This window comes from Amblyomma maculatum, chromosome 9 (assembly GCF_055883805.1).
Source record: "Amblyomma maculatum isolate TAMU_Amacu chromosome 9, ASM5588380v1, whole genome shotgun sequence".
Taxonomy (NCBI): domain Eukaryota; kingdom Metazoa; phylum Arthropoda; class Arachnida; order Ixodida; family Ixodidae; genus Amblyomma; species Amblyomma maculatum.
In genome coordinates, this window is record NC_139352.1 from 76236978 (window position 1) to 76258234 (window position 21257).

The 21257-nt window shown below is 44.7% G+C and overlaps 1 protein-coding gene across 1 annotated transcript in view; it reads right to left on the bottom strand.

Annotated features, from left to right (window-relative positions):
• Positions 1 to 563: 563 nt before the first annotated feature.
• LOC146179462 (uncharacterized) overlaps positions 564 to 21257 on the bottom strand; it is a 55296-nt gene continuing 34602 nt past the window's right edge. The window contains exons 4-21 of the mRNA XM_084579888.1: positions 20319 to 20590; positions 19636 to 19729; positions 18755 to 18769; positions 17884 to 17945; positions 16648 to 16697; positions 16096 to 16135; positions 14919 to 14960; positions 14705 to 14757; positions 12951 to 12978; positions 12382 to 12486; positions 10057 to 10124; positions 8254 to 8434; positions 6833 to 6905; positions 5926 to 6075; positions 4792 to 4893; positions 3119 to 3197; positions 1758 to 1846; positions 564 to 721 (exon numbers count right to left, since the gene is read on the bottom strand). Coding sequence (XP_084436014.1) covers positions 671 to 721; positions 1758 to 1846; positions 3119 to 3197; positions 4792 to 4893; positions 5926 to 6075; positions 6833 to 6905; positions 8254 to 8434; positions 10057 to 10124; positions 12382 to 12486; positions 12951 to 12978; positions 14705 to 14757; positions 14919 to 14960; positions 16096 to 16135; positions 16648 to 16697; positions 17884 to 17945; positions 18755 to 18769; positions 19636 to 19729; positions 20319 to 20590 — 1554 coding nt within the window. The 3' untranslated portion in view covers positions 564 to 670. The remainder of the gene's footprint in view (positions 722 to 1757; positions 1847 to 3118; positions 3198 to 4791; positions 4894 to 5925; positions 6076 to 6832; positions 6906 to 8253; positions 8435 to 10056; positions 10125 to 12381; positions 12487 to 12950; positions 12979 to 14704; positions 14758 to 14918; positions 14961 to 16095; positions 16136 to 16647; positions 16698 to 17883; positions 17946 to 18754; positions 18770 to 19635; positions 19730 to 20318; positions 20591 to 21257) is intronic.

Consider the following 21257-nt stretch of genomic DNA (forward strand, 5'->3'; position numbering starts at 1 on the left):
CATCTTACCTGTACTCACCTATGGAGCTGAAACGTGAAGGCTAACGAAGAGGGTTCTACATAAGTTGAGGACAACCCAGAGGGCTATGGAACGAAAAATGGTAGGGGTAACATTAAGAGATAAGAAGCGTGCAGAGTGGGTCAGAGAAATAACTCGTTACTGACATTATAGTGGAAATCAAGAAGAAGAAATGGGCATAGGCAGGGCATGTGGTGCGAAGAGAGGATAACCGATGGTCGCTTAGGGTGACAAACTGGATTCCAAGGGAAGGAAAGCGTAGCAGGGGGCGGCGGAAAGTTAGGTGGGCGGACGAGGTTAAGAAGTTCGCAGGGGTCAAGTGGATGCAGCTAGCACAGAACCGAGTTAAGTGGAGAAATATAGGAGAGGCCTTCGCCCTGCAGTGGGCATAGTATGGCTGATGATGATGATGATGAGAGAACCCGCAGTCAACGTTCGTTTGCGTTGACATCAAGTCAGCAAACTAAAAAATACAACTACGAATAAAAAAATACTGTTTTCTTGAACTCGCCTGGATACATGAGGCAATAAGCAGCAGATAAACAGATATGGGTTGTCTCTTTATTGAATGACCAGCAACTTGAAACAAACGAAGCGCTCTACAAGAACAGCTCTCGCTTCTGGAACTTGTGGACGGCTGTAACAATCTTCGTCAGCAGTCAGAGTCCTCGCAGCGACCAGCCTCGGTGACGACGTAGTTCTTCTGAAACAAACAAAAACAAAAGTCATTTGCGTTTTTAAACACGTTTTTACTGCTAGCGGCAATATGGCGTGAGAACTCGATAATCTTGAATGTGTACTGCTTTTATAACTCTAAGCAGGACTCCGAATGGTGCATTGCTAGCAACTCGCCGCAATCTATAGCGATAGAGAAGAAAAGTGATAATCGTTGAAAGGAATCGGATTAAGTGCGGCAGTCTAAAACGCGATATGCGGGTGGAAAACGGCAGTTGGCACACAAGCATAGTAACGAAAGCGTTCATCACCTCAATCGGTGTCGAGGTGCGTATACTAACGTCACAGCGTTAAAGGCCTTGTGAAAAGTCATGTGAAAAGCCAGACTTACTTAAAGCGGTGCATTATATCCCAGACAGCTGCCAGCAGCGGCTCAATATTTGAATATCCTGGCGATGTATTGGTCCTATATAACGCCTATATTGCCAACATGTATCCAATATTCAGTTGACGATTCGAGCTGCCCGGGATCTATGCCGGGTGGTATTCCACATGTTCTGATAGCTTGCAACTCTACGCTTATGTGTACATGCGAGATAATATGAGCATAAATTGAAGAAATAACAATTAAATTAGTTGCATGTGCGTGCATGCAAATGAGGATCTGTAAGGCGAGCCGCAAACGGCAGCCAATAAAGCTGTATACTTGCGCAACTACGAGTGAATATTAAGTATCCTCTCTATTTTCGGTGTAATGACCTATTCTCGTTTTGGTGGTTTAAAAAAAAAATTATCATTTTCTCGAGTCCTATATCTTTTCTTTTTTTTTATGTCGTTGACCTCGTCATATCCCGTTTTGAAGGGTTACTAGCCTGCAGGTCTGCAAAAGCACCATTATCACTTGCAGCATGGTTACATCACGTGCTTTGTTGATACCTTGTAGCTAGGCAAGACATTAAGTGGTTGCATCTAACAGTCCTACGCCGATTTTGTTAATGTTCGAGAACTTCGGGGAATGCTTAACGGACATTGATCGCTAGGCCTATTACGTGGAGCATACTGACCTGCATCTGCTGTATTCTGTTTATCTGCTGTTCCGTGGCCAGTTGTCGCCTGAGCAGCTCCACATTGTTGGCCATCCTGTCGCGCGACTCTGCATTTCAGAGGATGGAAAGAAAGTGTATTCTAAGCGCACTGGGCGTAGTGAATGCTTCTTATAGGCGACTGATAGTGAGTGTGGTGAGAAGAGCGGGATTATTTTTCTCTTGTTTGTCAGATTAATTTCACCTCAACGTGAAATTTAGGTGTGCCGGAAAAGAAAGAGAAATTCCAAGAGCTCTGTTCTGTCCCAGAAGCAAATCCCCATTTACACTTTCCTCACCCTTCTCCTACACTCTTGATCTGGTTTCACATATAGTTCCGGTTATAAGTGGAACTTTTAAAACGTTCCACTCATAAGCGGAACTTTTTAAATGTTCCATCTGTAACTGGAACTACGTGGATCTAGATTAAGAGTATACAGCTCTTAAAAGGGCTCACTCGAAGACATTGAAGGCTTAGCTTCAGGAATCACGTGACCTGAATCGCGATAATATTAGCAAAAGGCACATTCCACAGATAACAGCTGGATAACAAACAATAGGCGAAAACGGAAGTTTCGAATTACGACACTGGGACGCCGATGTGTTTACCTGAAGAAAAACTCTCCCGCTGTTCTTACTTTTAAAAACAAAAACATGACGCATACAGACAACTACTGAACGTCCGAAACAGTACAAGCACGGGGAAAAATGTCTCAAAACGCGACAGCACGGAGAGTTTCGCCCCCAGATACCGGTGCCTGATCTTGCATGCACTATGGGCCCTAGGCGTGAAACGCGGCCTGCAGCCTAAAACTGCGCAGCGAGTTGATTTTAGCTGTTGTATTACCGCCGTAGAAAAGCGCAATACCCTTACATTGTCAGCCGTTCACAATATCTAGAAGATATCACTATTCCCGCCTCACGCGTGCCGTCTACTATAGATGCCTACTAGCAACATGAAATTTCGTTCAGTAGCTGCATATATGCGAAGTGTGGGATATGCTTGCCTCACGTTACTCCGAAAAAGCGCGGTATGATTCCTACGAACAGTTGTTTTTCAGATTAAACACCTGCGACGCATTCGCCGAAAACGTTGGTAAACGAATTGTGGACGCAGGGATACTTTTGCGCAGAGAAAGTAAAGCTGCAAAGGCAAAACGGTAAAATGGACAATCCGAATACAGTAAATAATTGTACACAATCGTATATGCCATTTCATCATAGGGTTACTTGTATAAAGAGATATGGATCTCGCGAAGATACGTCAAAATTGATTCCAATGCTTCCGGAATATTGCGTTTCTGCTGCGTAAAATTAAATATGGGAAGCGAGGGTGACATCACCGCTTCTCCGTCGGGGAGGCCGGAAGTCGGGCACGGCGTCGCTCTTTGCTTTCCGGCCGTCTTCTGCTGGCCGCGTTACCTGGGCGGGAAGAAAACTCTATCTGTCACTGGCAATTTTTACCACGATGTCAAAGACCGTGCCCTCTGTCACAATGGCCAAAAATGTGTACTTCTGTGATGAAACCGAAACGTTGAAGTGACATGCACAGGCCATTATGGGATCTGGTCCAAACCGACTTTGACGATTGATAAATATCTCATTGTATACTGGAAAAGGGAATCAGAATATCTTGCGTGTGGGCTAAGCTAATAAAAAGATGCAGCTTCTGTGTCAAATTGTGACAGAGACATAAGTTTCTTTTCGCTGTTATTTGTCAAACCTGTAAAGTCCCTGCAGGAGGGGAAGGCATGACTTGTACGGAACGTCACCTTGCTTTTTCCGTGGTTGGCCGCCGCTAAAGGTAGTGCTTTCATGAATATATGACGTCTCTCTTATATGCAGCATTTCAAACGCAAATGTAGTTTCTTTACTTTGAGTTGTGTCGTCTATCTTTTTATTGGTGACGTTGGGGCTAGTGCAAATACTGTACGGGTGTTGTAGGGAATAACCACCGGGTATATTCAGTGGAAGGAGATATTTGAGGGAAATGTGTTCTTCTAACCCTATCTTCGTGAATAAATTTGGCTGTACGAATTATTTCTCCCGATGCTAGAACAGAGCAGTACTAAGATCTTACAGTGTTTGTTCTACGCTCTTCTCCGCAGCAAGAGCCAATAACAATATGTGCGAGACCAGAGCAGCCGTTTCCAGAGCGCCAAGAATAAGATTTGTCTGTGTCAATAGTTCACGGACGTATACGAAGACGTACAGCCTTTTCATGTGTTGAAGATACCGGAATGCCCATTAGGAGGTTACGCGGGAAATTTTAGTTTTCATTTATTTTCTTTCTTGGCTCTACAAAGACAGATGCTGCAGGATGGGTATATTAGAATTCTGCCACACAAATTAGAAAAGAAGACGAAGGGCAGAGTACGGGAAAGTGTGCCGTTTATTAGTGGACACAATTTCGCAAACGCTAGACACATGAACATATAGCTTAAAACATAAAAGCTATTCAATATTAAAGCTTCATTACATGCATAAAGGAGGAGGTTAATTCACCAATGTATTGGATATCTAACGGGAGCTTCGCAGAAATATACGCATAAAAATTAGCTCGCAATGGATTGATACCATGGAAAAGCGCGTGCTACGATGGTGCATTTTACAAGCTTTGTTGTGTGTGCACGCGGTTGGTCAGCCCCACAGAGGTATTCAGTTTGGAGGGTAGCCAGGTAGAGCGAGACGCTCGCTTCAAATGCTTTCCAAAGACGTTTGAAGGATAGCCGATGTGAAAACGGGGAAAACGACTGTGTAAAAGCTTTGTTAGGTGGCATTCAGGTGAATTTACCCCAATAATCATAAATTACGTATCCTGAAAATTTCTTGTTAGAGCCAGCTTTATTAGCAACGAAAAAGCTTTCGCAGAAAATTTGGCATCCGCCATCCCTCTCTTGAAAAGCGCATGCTTCAATGCTCGACTGTACACAGTCGATCCAGGAGGCGATTTCGTCGGAGGCCCTTTCATAAAGCACTGTAGGTACAAGGTTCATAGCTGTGAGTTAACGCTTACCACTTTCTGCGGCTTGACGTGGGGCACCGACCTCTTGGTCTCAATCATCATGCGCTCCTTGTCGTGGGGACCTTTAGTCACTTGCTCCGAACGTCTGGTGACCTGCGGTGCATGCAATGGTATCGCCACCGTGTAGAGCACTCGTATTGCTTAAAGCGTGGTGTCGGATAAAAAGAAAGCGAAACGTCGACCACGAGGCGCCCTTCATTCTTCCTAGTACGATTCAAAATCGGCGCAGCTACATTAAGTCTTTATGGAAGTTAGCACATGTTTGCGCAGCCTACCACACGTGATCATCCAACTAGTCAGGTGTGCAACAAAAAGAGCGCTGGGTGAGCGTCTCAATATGAAAGTTATTTTAGAAAGTCCAAAATATTTAGAAATGCAGCTATCTGAAGATCTGGTTTAGCGCTGGGACTATATTGAGGCCTAGAACGGACACCAGGCAAAAGGCGGAAAGCTACGGTAATAAAATAAATACGTCAATTACCTTTTATATATTTAGTTTAAGATGCCTGTTGTATTTCCAGTACTGGAGTGCATTCCCCAAATAGTTTAACCAAGAAAACATATTTTAATAAATCGCTCCGCCTTAGCGCTTTAAGGCCGAATTGTGAGCGAAATGAGTGCGCGCATTGTGCACAGACGCGGCGGCTATCAGCGAGGCAACCAGAAAAACGATGTGATTGGTCATCCTGACGCACTCAATCTCCGGGCCTGATCTCACGGCACTGGAAAACGCCACGACATGCAAAGAGCAAACAGCCTCGAACATTCAGGAAAATCTATAATTCTTCTCCCAGTCCCGCCAGTCGCTCAGTGCGGAGCAAGCACGCATGTCCTTCACAAAGTTCGAATCCACACCCTCGTCACATCCCTGATACTCTGCAACTATCAATCGCGTGACACAGCACTGTTTCATAGGTTTGCAGGACAGCGCATACACCGCACATTCTGCACCCACGTAACATCCCCTTAGCGAAGCAAGCGCTTTTTCTCGTTGTTCTTTAGTGCTGGAAACAGTTTTTATCGTCCTTCTTTTCTTCATTGCCGGCACCCTAGAAAGCATCCGTTCAACATTTAGGGATTTCGGTGCATTGCCTAGCCACAAGCGCGAGTGCGAAGAATGCGCACCTGCTCCTTGGTCCTCTGCCTTTTCCTCTCCTCCTCGTACTCCTGGTACATCTTGAGCTGCTGTTGCTGGACGCGCCGCTCTAACTTCTGGTCTTCCTCTTGGTCCAGACGGCGCTGCTCCTCCAGACGCTGCTGTTTCTCCTTGATCTGCTTCAGTGCCAGGGCGCGAGGCAGATCGGCTCAGTATACCGTGAGGCACAAAGTAGTACACAACAAAAGGAAAAAAGCAATTGACGACAAAGTAGTCACAGTTATACCCTGGTTATTGAAAAAGAGGACTACACTGCGGATGAAAGTAGGCATGGGCCCTTTAGCCCAAAAAATGATAAAATAAGAACAGAAACAATGACCCATACAATATTAACTCTGTACTGTAGATTACACAGACACACATGCAAAAACAAAAATAACGTTAATAAGAGCTAGCAGAAGAGGTAGGCATGATTCAAGTACGGAAGACACAAAATGTCACGTCAATGACCCGCTCAACTACCAATGTGTTGGCCGCCATGAACACTAACAGCGACCGAAGGCTATTTCTTTAAGGAAACAAATAAAGGACCTCGTGTTTAGGGTTCGATGGCTCTGGATGAGAACCTCTGATAGTGCTTCGATATTCAGCATGTTCGATAAGCGCGCTGGCATGGAGGTCACGTAGGCGTACAGCAACGACAGCGCCACCTGTAATAACACCTTAGCCAGGGTATAATGTGCTGCCATTTCGGTACAAGCGCGCGACAGAGTATCCGGCAGCTATAATTATAGACCTCTAATAGATATAATAGATATTTGAGTTATAATTTTGCTCTCACATTTGTGTGACAGAAAACAAAAGACACAAAAAGAACAAGATATTCTTTTTCTTGGTGACACCCATGGTATGAAAGGAGCCAATCAAACGACTTACCTGTTTCTGCAGTTCCTTGCGGTACAGGCCTGGAGGCAGAACGTTACGCACAAGCTTCCTACTGGGCCTGAATCTGCGTGACACGATGAAGACGCCATGAGCCTAATTAAGCTTCATGAGACTGCTTCCAAAGTGCTTTAACAGCCCATGAATGTGAATGCTAATTTTTTACGGTCTGCCGAAGTACTGGGCAAGCCTCTCAGACACAAATGAGAAAAAAAATCCAAATCGTCCAATTCACAACGATGAACCTATAACAAATATACTTTCTGGTTTTATACTGCCTATTTTCTATAAAATATTTCACGACAAACAATAGCCGCAGTACAATTAAGTTAGCTGGGATGTGCTACGTCACGTAATGCAGTCAGAAAATCAAGGAAAGGAGAAGAAAATGAATTCTCTAGCGTACAATACGAACAACGCTACCACCATGTATTGCCACCGTATTTTTGGTATTACGTGAGCAGTAGAGCTTTCTGGCTGGCCTGAAAACACCGTAGACGGATACTGTGGCTCCAAAGCACCTAGGTGGGCAACCTCAACGGTAAGAGACACTCAGGTGCAATTCTAGATCATTTGCGCAATGCCAATTGTTAGTTATAAAACGGAAGACCCGCCGTAAGGTTCAGTGATTATGGCGCTCGAATATACTGTGTCCAAGGATGTGGGATCGAATCCCGGCATCGGCGGCCGCTTTTTGATGGAGGCGAAAAGCAAGGCGCCCGTGTGCTGTGCGATGTCAGTGCACGTTAAAGAACCCCAGGTGGTCGGCATTTCTCGAGCCCTCCACTATGGCGTCTCTCATAGCCTCAGTCGCTTCGGGACGTTAAACCCCACAAACTAAACCTGAAAACGGAATAATTTTTGTTTGACGTGCTTATGGAGTGATTTGCGCTCAAAAAGCATCTCAGAATGAATATCGAAGGAACGCACCCGCAGCAGATTTTGTTCATCATAACTAAGAACAGCATGCATTTATTAGTGCGGGCAAAAAAAGAAAATAATAAAGGAAGAAATTCTGCTCTCGATCGGCTCCCAATATTGAGGTTCAGGGCGCACAGCCCAAGATGTTAGCTTAAACACACACACACCCAGACAAGAGAGCGTTTGTCAGCTCCTTTTCCTGGAAGCCAAGCTTCGGCGTCGGGCATCGGAGGTAGCGGCCAAGCATGCCCTTTTTGTTGACTGTCAACCACCCGTCTCCTGCTTTCTCATTAAAGAACTTTTGCGCTCCTTTGTTCTTGTGTGGTGAGGTTGGATAACTAGAGTACCCTCTTGGTCTATTCGTAGTTTTTTGGCCTTGTGCTGTGCAGTGTCTTCGGCGAAGATGTTTCCAGCGATTAAAGCCCAATAACCCCAAAGTATAACACTTGACACAGCGCCGATAGCAGACGACACGAGAAATGGTGCACTCTTACAAGAGTCCGTCGCCCCTGCGCGCCAGGAGCATGTGCAGGTGGGGCACCAGCATGGCCACCTCTCGCTGCCTTCGTGGGTCACCAAACAAGTTGGACTCCGAGCGCGCCTTGGAGGGCATGATGTCACTCGACGTCTGCACCGGCTGCACCAGATCACCCAGGAAGCGGAGCCGCTTTCCACCTGCCGAACCGGTGGAAGCGATGATATGATTCGGAACAGACAGAGCTCATAATGAATATTTATATCAGATGTTTCGGGAAAGCCCGCTATTCATTTATGCAAACAAGGTTTTTTAGATAAAAATACGGATTCTGCGGCGTAGTACGATTGTCCTATGGGAGTGTCCTGCGGTACAACACGAGTGCCCCCCCACCACTGGACTTTGTTTCGCGGTGAACATGACACGTGACCTTCTCGTCCCACCTAGGCTGAATCAATAAGCAAAGGCGTGCGCCGCAGCGCAGGTGGAACAGAGAACGTCCCGTAAAATTCTGTGCACCGAGCGTCGCGATCTGATAAATGTACTGTGCGCACACAACAGGTATCTGAGTTCCGCATTGCGGGAGAAATGGCCTAAATGTGTGGAGCAACAGCGCCTCGGGTAATCGCGTTCCCAAATTATCAGATATCGCTATTACTAATGGTGAGCAACGACTCTCTGACTGTAACTGTGTGGCTACCTGTAATGGAAAGTAAGTTCACAGTTAGAATTAGGCTAGCCATCTCAATAGGTAATGATATTCAGGTGTCTTCCGGCGTAAGCCAAACTTTACCGTTCTTTTTCGATTTTTCCTGTCCAATACTCCTTCCTACACAGAGTAACATGCCAGCGAAATCTCAACGACGGCTAAATTCTCTGTTTTTCATTAAAGGGTATCCTTCTCTCTCTCTCTCTCTCTCTCTCTCTCTCTCTCTCTCTCTCTCTCTCTCTCTCTCTCTCTCTCTCTCCAAACTTTACAGAAACATGTCCAGGGTAACAAGTTGCATTGCAAAAGAAGGAAAGCATAGCGGGGGAGGAAGAAAGTTAGGTGGGTGGATGAAGACGTTTTCAGGCGTGAAGTGGATGCAGTTAGCACAGGACCGGGTTGAGTGAATTACTATAGGAGATGCCTTCGCCTTGCAGTGGATATAGGCCGGCTAATGATGATAATTTCATTCTAAAAAACAAGGTGGCCGCCTACTCCGAAACATGTGACAAATTCAAATCGTAGCGATGAAAGGCACTTAAAGCCGAAGTTAGTGTGGGCAATCAAAAAGAAATAGAAATTACATTTCCCAGCCCGCACCACACTTATAGCTGGATGAAATATGGCTTCTGAGTAGTGTGCTCCTCATGCTGTACAAAATTATTGGTGCATGGAGAAGCAGCTGTAAAGCTTTCTGCCGTGCAACACTCGCCCTAAGGCAACTTGACACACTCCTCGTGGAATATAAGTGTAAATCATCAAACTTCTGAGGACAGATAGGACGCTACCCCAAAAAAGCCGAGTGGAAGGCAGGGAACATATTTTACCCATACAAGCAATATCAGCCGTGGGATTGACGGCATTAAAGGTCGAAATAAAAACATTTTATGTGCATAAATAACGCAATGCCCCGTTTGTTTATCGATGTGCTGTATTTCCAGCTCTTATTATTTCTCACTGATTAAAATTACATGTGCGCCTGAACTTCACGTGCACATTGTATCCTTGCCCTCGCTTTGTCCGGAACTTGAGGGCATAACACCAAGCTGGAGGGTCTTTGTTTTCAGCAAAGAAAGGCAGCTGTTACAAAACAAATATCAACCTGATAGATCTAACCTGCAAATGCTGCAGTCAGGTCTCTACCCCACGGGTCCTGGTACTCTTCTATGCACTTGCGGTCAAGCCTGAAAAAGCATAAGTTTTGGCCAATAAAAGACCTACAGCTGCAGTATAAAATCATTTCTAATATGCAGGTCATGTAACAAGTGGCTATTAACAATGTATAACGATTTTATTATCTAGGGTGTGAACCAACCAGTCCGTGTCACAATTCTACTTGCTTAGGTTGTGGTCAGTCACGTTATCCATAATGAAGGCGTTAAGAGCTCTTGTATTATATTAGGCGGCTACTTTTTACGACGTATTTTAGCTGTTGGCTTGGTTTGGTTGGCGTCTAAAGTCTCAAAGACAGTGAGAGACGCCTTAGTGCTGAGGACGGGTAATTTAAACCACCTGTGATTTTTTCGAAGTGCACTTACATCACACAGTACACGGGTGACTAGAATTTAACCATCATAAGGCAGCCGTCACGACCAGATTTGAACCAGGTACCGCAATAAGTACCCTACTGAAAAAATTGTATGAGGCAATAACCTCACATTTTCTCACACAGTCTCAATCAAATCACGTAAGAAATCACTTTAAAGTCGCATATAATTGTGTAAGATCTCATAGTTTCTTGTACATTGACATAAATTCTGGAAGATATTTTATGATAATGATGTGCACCGTATGAGGGTCTATGTGATTCGATGAGGTTGTGTGACGTTATTGCTCCGTAAAACTTTTCGTTTTTCAGTAGGGTAGTCCAATACGTAACCTCCAAGCCACCTCGACGGGGAAGTTTTTAGTGCGAAATCCCTAATCCGGAACGTCAGAACCTGACAAAATCGTCTGAAGTTTGTATGTCCCCTTTGTATAGCGGGTCACCGAGGAGTGAGGTAGATACTGAGGTTTCCTTTCCCCAAAAATGACTGTGGCAGAGCCCAGCTAACCCTGGTCATGCAGGCGAATGCTTTGCTATCACCTGATTAGGCTTCGGTCGAGCTGTAGCTAGCTCTTGCTAGGCCTGCATTGTCAATTACACCTTTCGCTCGGCGTTGAGCGAATTGGCTAAGGAACAACTCGGCTGAACCTGGTTATACGGACCGAAAGATTGGTTAAGCATGATTAGGCACAGTTCGCTTTAGTTTACATCTTAGTGTCCAATCCTGGGTAAAGCTTTGACTTTTTGAGTCGATTAAAGCAAAGACTTCGGTGAAGTAGTTCATAGCCAGAGTTTGAACGTCCAAAACTTCCAGGTCACACCCAAGCAGTCTTGGGTAACTTGTTAACCACTATAGGTCCAAATGGATGGTCCATTGTGTCGCTGACACGCTTTACCCGCTGTCTCTCAAGACGAGCCTCTCTTACATCTTCGGTTTCCGCTGCTATCTTGAAACGCTTCCCTTCATGGTCGTTACAAAGTGCTTGTTTCCAGCGCACAACATCTGCACGGTAGTCAGATTCGGCCTGGCATTTTCGATTCACAGCACAACAACCTGCAACCGGTTCTTCCACAGCTACGCGGAGTACCGAACAGCTCTCATAATCATATCAGGAGGAAGGCTAGTCATGTGGTTAGGCGCACTTGCCGATGGAACGAGTCAAGCGGCGAGCCAGTGGCGATTCACGTGGTTAGGTGCATGTGTTCAAGGTCATTTGTGCAGACATGGTGCAATCGACGCCGCTTTGCTAATAAAGCTTTTGCTTTAAAAGAAGAGATTGAAGGGAAGCGTTGCTCTGCGCTCTATACTTTTGTTGGCTCTTTATGTCACGTTGAACAGGGTCGTAATTTCGATGACCACGCTCATAAAGCTGATATCTATACGAACCTACTCTTGGAAGGTTTCTTTAAAACACTACCACGAACGTTTCTAACTACAGGCTCTGAAGCTATAAATGCCAAGCGATGCCCGGAATGTTATTTACTATTCTGCTTTTTTTCAGGAGGGTGGAGGGGCTGATTGCACAGGCACTTCTGCCCCTTTGTGGTGGCGCAGTGGTTAACTGGGCCAGAGTACCCGGGTTCGATACCGACCGCCGGCGGCGGCGTTTTGATGGAGACGAAGCGAGGAGACGTCAGTGTGCTGTGCGATGTCAGTGCACGTCAAAGAACACAAGGCGGTCGAAATTTCCTGTACTCCACTACGACGTCTCTCATAGCCTGAGTCGATTTGGGACGTTAAACCCTACATACCAAATCAACCACAGGCACCTACCTCTACGGCATCCGGTATTCAGACCGTGCGCCTTTCTTTTGACAGAGGAGAGCGGGATGCACATACACTATCCCGGAATTCCTCATTCCAGCGCGTCCTTCTCCTACCAACTCCCACTCACCGGGCCTCTTCCAGCTTCTCCTGCAGCATCCGCTCCTGCTTCTCCTTGATCTGGGCCTCGAGCTCCTTGAGGTAGGCTTCCTGCTTTGTGGTCGACCTTGCAACGCTGCGGACGGTTATAGAAACAATAGAAGGAAATTGCGTCGGAAGTGTACGACCCGAAGAAATAAACTTTTGGGCACCATCTGCTAGAAAGCTAATAATGGGCAAAGAAGGCAATTGCGGGGAAGAAAAATTCTATGACGTTTCTATTAAATAAAGAAAAACGTGGTCACAGTTTTCATTATAACACTAGAGGCTTTTTAAAGACAGTATGCTCCCTCAATCATGCCTGTGTGCGGGTAATTAGAAGTGCACGTGCTCTCACTGATCTAACGTCATGTGCGTTGATGTGAATAAAACAGAACTGCATCACAAACGCGGTGCACAACTCTTGAAAGCACATACTTGACTTCGGCAAGAATATCGTTCTCAAGTCGAAGAAATATTATTTTTGTTCACGAAACATTACCGTTATGTCTTGAAGCAGCGTTACAATATAATTATCCAGTGAACATGAAAAACACTCACCTTCCGTCAGGGCGGCGCTCGGAGCCCGCTGTGTAGGCAATAGACAATAAGAAGCCTGTCAGCTCGTTTGTTTCATTGCACGCACTCCTTGTAATAAAAAACGTCGGGGGACTAGATCCATAACACAGTGAAATCCGCGACAGCGAAACACACAGGCACCCTGAAAATTTTTGTTAAAGCGGAAACTTCGTTATAGTGAAATATGACTCAAAATTGTCAGATAGGACTGCTATCTTGTAAACAACGTTTGCAGTCGATTCTAGATGCACTGAATTATTGTGTATAACAAAATATTGGAAGAACCCTCTTGAGAATTACATGCAAATGTATACCACTACTGAATGCGTAGTACCGAACAATGTGCCGCGGCACTGCAAGCGGCTCTTTTCCTATCTGCGTTTTCATGATCACTTTTTGCGTCGGGAACAGCCGTGGGTGAGGCCTTGTTCACCTATTAGCGCAAGCTATGCCATGATTCCGCAAAATTTAGTGAAGTGAACGTACTTCGCAATTAGCGGTAGCCTCTGGTCTAGTCTGGAGGCACTTGTTTTCACGTAACACTGATGTCATACGAAGAAGCCAACGTTCTGCATAGCACTGAACACGAGGTGAAGATAACCTAGCTGAAATGAGGTTACCGCGGCTGTTACCAGGCTTGCTTGGTTCGATGAAAATTCGTCTTGTCAGACACTGAGTAAAGTGAGTCACTGTCCCTAACAAAGAATGAGGTTCGAGGCATTTCTGAACCGCTTGCGAACTCATTCTTCACTGAGCTAAACAAGAAAACATCACCACGATTTTTTGCCCAGCTCAGTGAACAAGGAGCGCGGTTCTGGGGTGTGGTCAGTGACCGTAATTTATTTGCTCTTGTTGTCGAAAGCACTGCAAAAACCAATTGCACCTGATTCTCAATGAAATATTTTTCTATATTTATTGTACCGGTGACACTCATCATCATCATCATCAGCCCGACTATACCCACTGCAGGGCGAAGGCCTCTCCCATATTTCTCCACTTAACCCGGTTCTGTGCTAGCTGCATCCATTTGACCCCCGCGAACTTCTTCACCTCATCCGCCCACCTAACTTTCCAGCGGTGACACTATTAGACCTTATATTCTAAGCACCGATTGGACGTGACTTCGCTGCGAAGCAGGATAGGCCTAGCAACTATCAGCGTTGGCGTTTTGCCGGTAAGCCGGTGCGCAGCCGGCGTCACGACTCTGCAAAAAGCATGTCCTTAGCCTTTATTCGCTGTGCTCACTTCCTAGGCGGCCTGTAGCCCCATGAGTGCAAGTGCCCTGTCCAGGCATGCGGCATGCTTCGTGCAACGACATGCACGCCATCGCAGAATAGCATTACGGAAGAAAATATGCAAGTGCTGCAATGTTTCGTCACACTAATAACAAGCCTGTTTGCAATATTTGCAATTTTAGCATACAGGTGCGCTTTTGAGCGGTATGGAATGGGACGGTATTTGAGTATTTGAGTGATTTGGGACGGTGTGGCTGAGGCTACGGAGGAAGTCATAGTAGACGGCTCTGGATTCATTGAGACCAGTGATCTTTAACGTGCACTTACATATCACGCAGACCACGGCTGCCTTTTGTGTTTCTGAGGCATATTTTCAGATATTTGCTGGTTATATGCATAGTTATGGCATATCGCTAGCTTCTTTTGACGGAAGCCAGCTTTTGATAAAGGACTGCATGAGTGAATTGTGTTCATAAAAAGCTAATAATAAAGAATTCAGACCAGTTTGAGAGCCTCCTCCTGCATCCAGTTGTGTCGGTTGTGATCCTCCTTTCCTGTAGAGAATAAAAAATAAAGTTCTAACAAGATCTAACGGATATACAGGCTTTCACATACATCATTACGTCTTAAGAATTGAAAGTCGTGGGCATTTGGTACCCCTGATAGTGTCTTAGGGAAAACATTCCATGGTTGTGATTCACGAATTGGTTATTACCTTAGTTGCTGAGATGCATCCAATTGTGAGGCGCCTTTCAAGCTGAAAAGTGAGAATAAAGAGTTTGTAAACTAAGACAACATGAAGAAGTCAGCACTCCCTGCTGTCAATATAGCATGCTCATTAAAGGTCTGCTTCCTCCTTGTAAAGATCTTTACAACTTAACTTTACGAAATTGACAATAATTCGCTATTGCTGTCGTTGCGTCATCTGCTCTTTAGGTCCATTCTTTTTTTAACCACTTAAGTGAGGATTTGCTCACTAACTGGCCTCTTCTGATCCTTTACTTTCCTTATCTTTATTTCTTTTCCTTATCTTTATTTCTATCATCCTTTGTATTACCCAAAAAAGCCTATCTCTACTGCCCTATGTGCCTGTGCCTATGTGTATAGTAGCACCCATGACACGAGCGGTTCGCGGCGCAAAGTTTTAAGCATGGATTCTGTCGACACCCAGTAATGCATCAGTTCCGAACAAACGAAATATAACACCACAAAATAACAACTACCGAACCAGCTACCACAAATTACCAAATGTTTTATTATGGTTGTAGCAACTAAGGTCCCGCTCGGTGGAAGATCGAGCATCGGCGTGAATGGAAAATACAGATTGGTCGGCTTCTAGCAATAGGAGTCATTATTCAAACAGTGCATAACGTGTCCTTATGTGGTCATTGCGTGACTAAAATAATATTATAACACTTAATTAAGATAAAGAAAATACGCTTTAAGCAACTTGGGCTATCAAGTGGCAGAATTGAACTTCGGATCCCTGGGTCGCGACTTAGACATGCTGCACCAACGTTACTGAGGAGTGCCCTAGGCCTGTTCATTCGACTTTGTTAGAAAGCAGTATGCTATGGCAACATATGTGTCGCTATCTGCGAGGGAGTGCGCGAGAACCCCGGTCCACGATAGAGACACTTTAGCGCTGTCGCATCGTACTCTTAGTGTGGCATTAGCTTAGGCGCCATACAAAGTTTTTGTCTTTGGTACTGAACATCTTACCGAGATTTGCGCGAAGACACACGAGCTTCAAGTCTTTTTCTTAAGCCTAACAGCACCCTCTCTCGTTTTAACGCAGTAGTGAGTGCTTGTGAACGGCATTGCGCAGTATTAGTTTTGGTCTCGCCAGCAGAGCATTTGTTCGAGGAGAGAGCATGCAACTTCTAGCTTACCCCCTGTCCAAACTCTGGCTTCTTTCCCACTGAACAGGAACTGCAGTTGGTTCATGAAGAGAAAAGAAAAATATGCGCATGTTTCACCATGAAGAACGGTTCATGCCAGGGACTGTGCTGACCGTAATGCAACATATGTAGACATTGGTGTGCTGTCTTTAACGCCCCAGAGCTGCACGTTGCAGAATTTTATTTGCGCTGTCAAAACGGTGCCACCACCTTTGGTTTCCCCATTTTGAACCATTTAGCTTGACTGTTTGGGGCTAAAAGGCATTCCAAAGCGGACATCCTTCAGATGCTTTATGGAAATGCCAGCTGCACATTTCGTTTGCCTCTGTTGCTCCTGACGGCAATTACATTAGCCATAAACAAATAAGTCGACTAATCAGAGCTGTAATGTCCTCCATTTTTTACTTCAAGATCACTTTATAGTCGTGGCTTCTCGATGGCCGAAGTTAAATGCGGTTGGAGTTGCACTGCGGTCCAGTCATTTACATTTTCATTAGCAAATTAGCAAGTGCGAAAATCTGACAAGCTTATACAGATTCGTACCATTTTCATCGCCGCTGACTTCCCCGTGACCCGGTGATTGTCCTCTGCTCCTGGAAGAGAACACGGAGATCAAGGTTCAGAAGAATGCAGCCATCCCGGCAAAAGCGACTCTTAGCGATTATTATTTGTTTAGTATTACCTTGCGGGATGTTTTAAAGAATCAGTAAATTATGGTAAAATATCAGGAAGTTGTGCCACCTACATTTTTAGTTTTCTCATTTCTACCCTTCTTACCCTGGAGCATCTGCGGAATTAGTAAAAACGTATTGGTAGCATTCTTACTGCGGTAGGTCCCATCACGGAAAGGACTACGACGGTAAAATTATAATTCACTAAGACTAGAAAGGCAGAAACCATTTTCTTTAGTTCACAATATATAGTCAGAATACGTTTCTGAGTTGTACTATCACGTCTTCCAGTTCGTTTCAAGCTGAGAAATACGTTTTATTCAAAACCAGATGTAGAGGGTCGTCCACTTCTAGCTATAACACGGTCACTGCTTTCGAAGCAACATTGCGCCCGACGTAGGCACATATCGATACAAAGCGATGCAAGCACAGAAGGACCCGGGCCTGTTGTTGCTTCACATGGCCTGCCACTAAGCTCTATTGCGTGGCCGGGTCGGACGCAATGACGCTTTGAAAGCAGTGACCGTGTTATAGCTAGAAGTGGACGAGGCTGTACAAGATGAAGTGAACAAGCTGTTTATCGAGCATGTGTTGACCTCGAGATAGTGTCCTCAGAGAGAAGGCGGACAAAGCCCAATAGATTAACAGTCCAATCATAGTCGGTAGATAAGTTCAAAAAATGTTGACATGGGGATTCACCATATCAAATGCAAATATTAGTGCCATTTTCCAGAGCCAAAGTGACCAGGTACAAGTTTTTGATGACAGCATAGACGATTTTATGAACGGATCAAATTTCACTCGCACTCATATGGTCGTGTGAGCATGAACATCCAGCGGTTGAGGAAGGTAAACCTGTAGTTGGGAGTCACTGGCGCCAATTAGCAAGCCGAGAACGAAAACAAGAGGAAATGGTGTATCTCTGCTATGTAATGTAACCAGCACAGCGGTCCAATAAAGGCAAATGTATCAGTAATAGAGACCGCAATAAATGAGCTTTACTGCAGGAATATCTGGGCGTAATTAACAGGGCGCTCATACACACATGATAGCGAAATTTTCATAGGCAAAGATTAAGGCAGAAAACAATTCCTCAGAGACAGCATACCTTGACAGGCAGGCAGTCAGCGCGGCTCTAGTGGCAGGTTTCTGAACCTCGGACATCACTTCCTGAAGGAGATAACCAGAGGCCACCTTTTCGAGCTTGTCTGTCTAAATCTAAATTTAGCGTGCATTATTTGCATCCACACCAAGATATTCTTATCCAATGGTAACAAAATCCCCCTTGCAGATGCCTCCTTTTTTTGCATTCGTAAACATAGCTTTAGACCCACATCGTTTCGAGGGCACTTATATGGCGATGTCATTTTAGAGTTTAGTTAATGCGCCACTGCACATTTTACATGGCCCGTTGAATTATAGTTTTGCAGTGGTATAGGCATAAAGTGTTGAGCGAAATCAGACCTCCTTTTCTTACTGAGCTTTAGTTTTAGTTTAAAACTTTATGAACCTACTGGTTGGCATTCCGTGTCCTTTTTGCGTGGGATCTGCTGTATTAAATGCTGTTATGATTACGGAAGGATTCTTTTTTCTTTTTCAAATTCATTGTCAAATCTTAACGCTGCAAAGGTTAAACTGGACAAAACTGCCGGACAGAACGATGATATTTAGACATGCGTTTCAAGCATGTAGCCTTTAGAAGTAATGTTCCAAGCAAGCCAATACAATAGCACCTAAACATAACTGTATAACTATTAGGGCTAAGTATTCTCATTGATTTAGAGTTGCTTCACTTTGCGGAACACTACTTAAAAAGATTGATCAAGATCGAAGGATGCTACAAAATTGAGGTGGCATGCAAAAGATTCCCAGGTGATGACGTAGTGCAGTGACTTGGTGTAGTGACGTGGTGCAGTGCTTCGCTCCAATGTGGGGACCGTGCCGCGCGCAGTCCGAGTGCTTCGTGCCGGGTGACTCACCTTCAGACTACTCACCTGCAAGACAACAAAACAAAAAGAGAAACTTATCTGCTGAGTAACATAAGGTGGCGATAGTGGTATGTGGTCCAAAGAGACACCAGCGGATTAGATGTTACTGTCACTGCTTATATCTGACGTGCGCATTCTAAACGACCTTAGGTTGGCCGTGTGACTTGTGCGGATTACATTCCCTGGCACAGCAGGCATTGCAGCAGAAAAATATTAATAACGCCTTTGAACAAATATATTTTTAGAGAAAAGTTTGTATGCAGAATTTGCATGATCCTTGTGTAGAGTGCTCGAGCACTGCATACTGGGCGGGAAAAGATATAATAACTGAAAGGGCAATTGAAGTTCGGGAAAAGCTGCTCGTGTCTACCTTGCTTGCGGGTCTATCATTTACTATTCGGTAAAATGTCATCACTGGGTTTGAAAAAAATATCTGGCTTTTTTTGTGAGAAAGTGCGCCACCCGAACTCCTGACCGCTCTGCACAAGATTTATGCAAACTGCACCCCATCATCGTGTAGCATTGTGAACAAATGCGTATGTTGGTGCATTACTCTGAACAGCCTTTACACCCATGCAAGTGCAAACATTAACGCGCGGACACAGTTAAAAAAAGAAACACGCGCCTGTTGTAGAGGCAGCAGATAGTAGAGCATAAAGAAGATGTTTAAATTTCACATATTATATAGACATTACCCTTTTTTTTTTCCTTTTTTAATGCGGGGCGCGCTGCGAGCAAAACAATCGTTTATCAAGCAAAGTTCCAAAACTGAGTCCTAGAGGCATTTATTCGCCCATGTATATAAATTTGAACTGCACATTGCATGTAGAGGCTCGAGAACGAGGTGTACGTCCTTGGGTTTCCGCACTTACTAGTTTGGCGAACTCTTCCCGCTCCTCCTTCAGTTTGGCAGTCTCTTCCTTCAGGGTGGCAACCACGGCCAGCTCTCCATTTCTCGTGCCGTTACTGCATAGCATGCACGGGGTAGGGACGGAGGAAGGGCAACAGGGCTGTTGCGATAAACGCGTCTCTGGATACGCTGTCTGATAGCATTAGTTTGTTTAGTTACACAAATTACCTCCACTGCACGTATTATCAAGTTTAATTCGACAGTGAGGGGCTTCAATCAGGAGTGCCACCCAGACACTAATTTATTTGTAGGACACACATGTATAATATTCAGAAATGTGGCGCAACAAACACAAAACATTAAGCAGCACCAACTAGCCCCTCAAGCCGTTATTTTGAAACACATGTATACTTCCTGTGAAGTCATCATTCGCCGAAATCACGACTAACCGCCTCAAATTACGAAACTGAGTTATCATGTACGTAATTAATTACATATAAACTGTACTAAAAGATACCAAGCAGAAAACCATTCGAACAATCCGCCAGTTAAAAAGCGGCACAAAAATGCATGTAGCTTATAGGCTGCCATCGAGAGATTTGTGTACGGCAGCCCTTGACGGTGATTATGTTTCCGAATTTGACTGCTATGCCTGCCGCAACCTACACCTTTGAAAATGAATTTTACATCGTTTTGTCCACAAACCGTGGCCGGCGTCCATCTTTCTCGTTTTGGGTGCCAGATGCCGTCTGCTGCCCGTTGACGAACGGTAGAGCTAGGGCCGTGTCGGTGATGCCGTCTGCTCTCGACTGAACTCTGGAAACAGCGCTGGCTTGGTGGTCACCCTCTTCCTTAGTCTGCTTCTTGAACGATTCATCTTGAGCTGGTGTCGGTCTCCTCAAGTGCTCTAGTTGTGACGTTGCGCGTCTGCAGTGCTTGCGTCGCCTTTGCCGCTTTGCCTCTTCCTCGGCTTCTTTCTTAAAAAACAAACGCAACGACCATAATACACAAAAATGTACAGTGATAAGCCGGTTAATTGAAATATCACTTCGTTAGCAACCAAATGTTTATACAGTAAAAGAAAGTAAAGATGGAGGAACAAGCTCGAAATGTTGCTCGTAGAGGACGTAGCGCATGTCCGTTCTAGAAGAGAGTCACACAAATAGCGAGAAAATGAACAGGAAAAGAAAACGCGTGGTTAAATTGACAGGAAACGTTCACAAGCTAGAGGACTAAGAGCACCAACTGTGCAGTTTTCGTCATGACGGTAGTTGGTCGATGGCGTACCTCATCTGTTTCTTGATAAACATTAAACACACTAGATTTATAAATCGCCCATGTTGATCTACTGCTATTTCTTACATCTATTTCTTTTCAATTCTAAATATTTTGAAAACGTATTTTATTTTCCTTATTTAAATACTCTAAGGGCCCAATAGGCATTACAGAGGGGGGGGGGGGAGCATATAAAATATGGTTACATAAAATGCACATGGGTTCATGTCATACATAATACAAATACAGGAAAACCAATAATGAAACAACAGTGTGATTTAAAAAATTAGCTCAATATTGTACATTGTGGGTATGGTAAAGTATGCTAAAAACCAAACAAATATGTACATGTATAAGGTCGGCAAATTC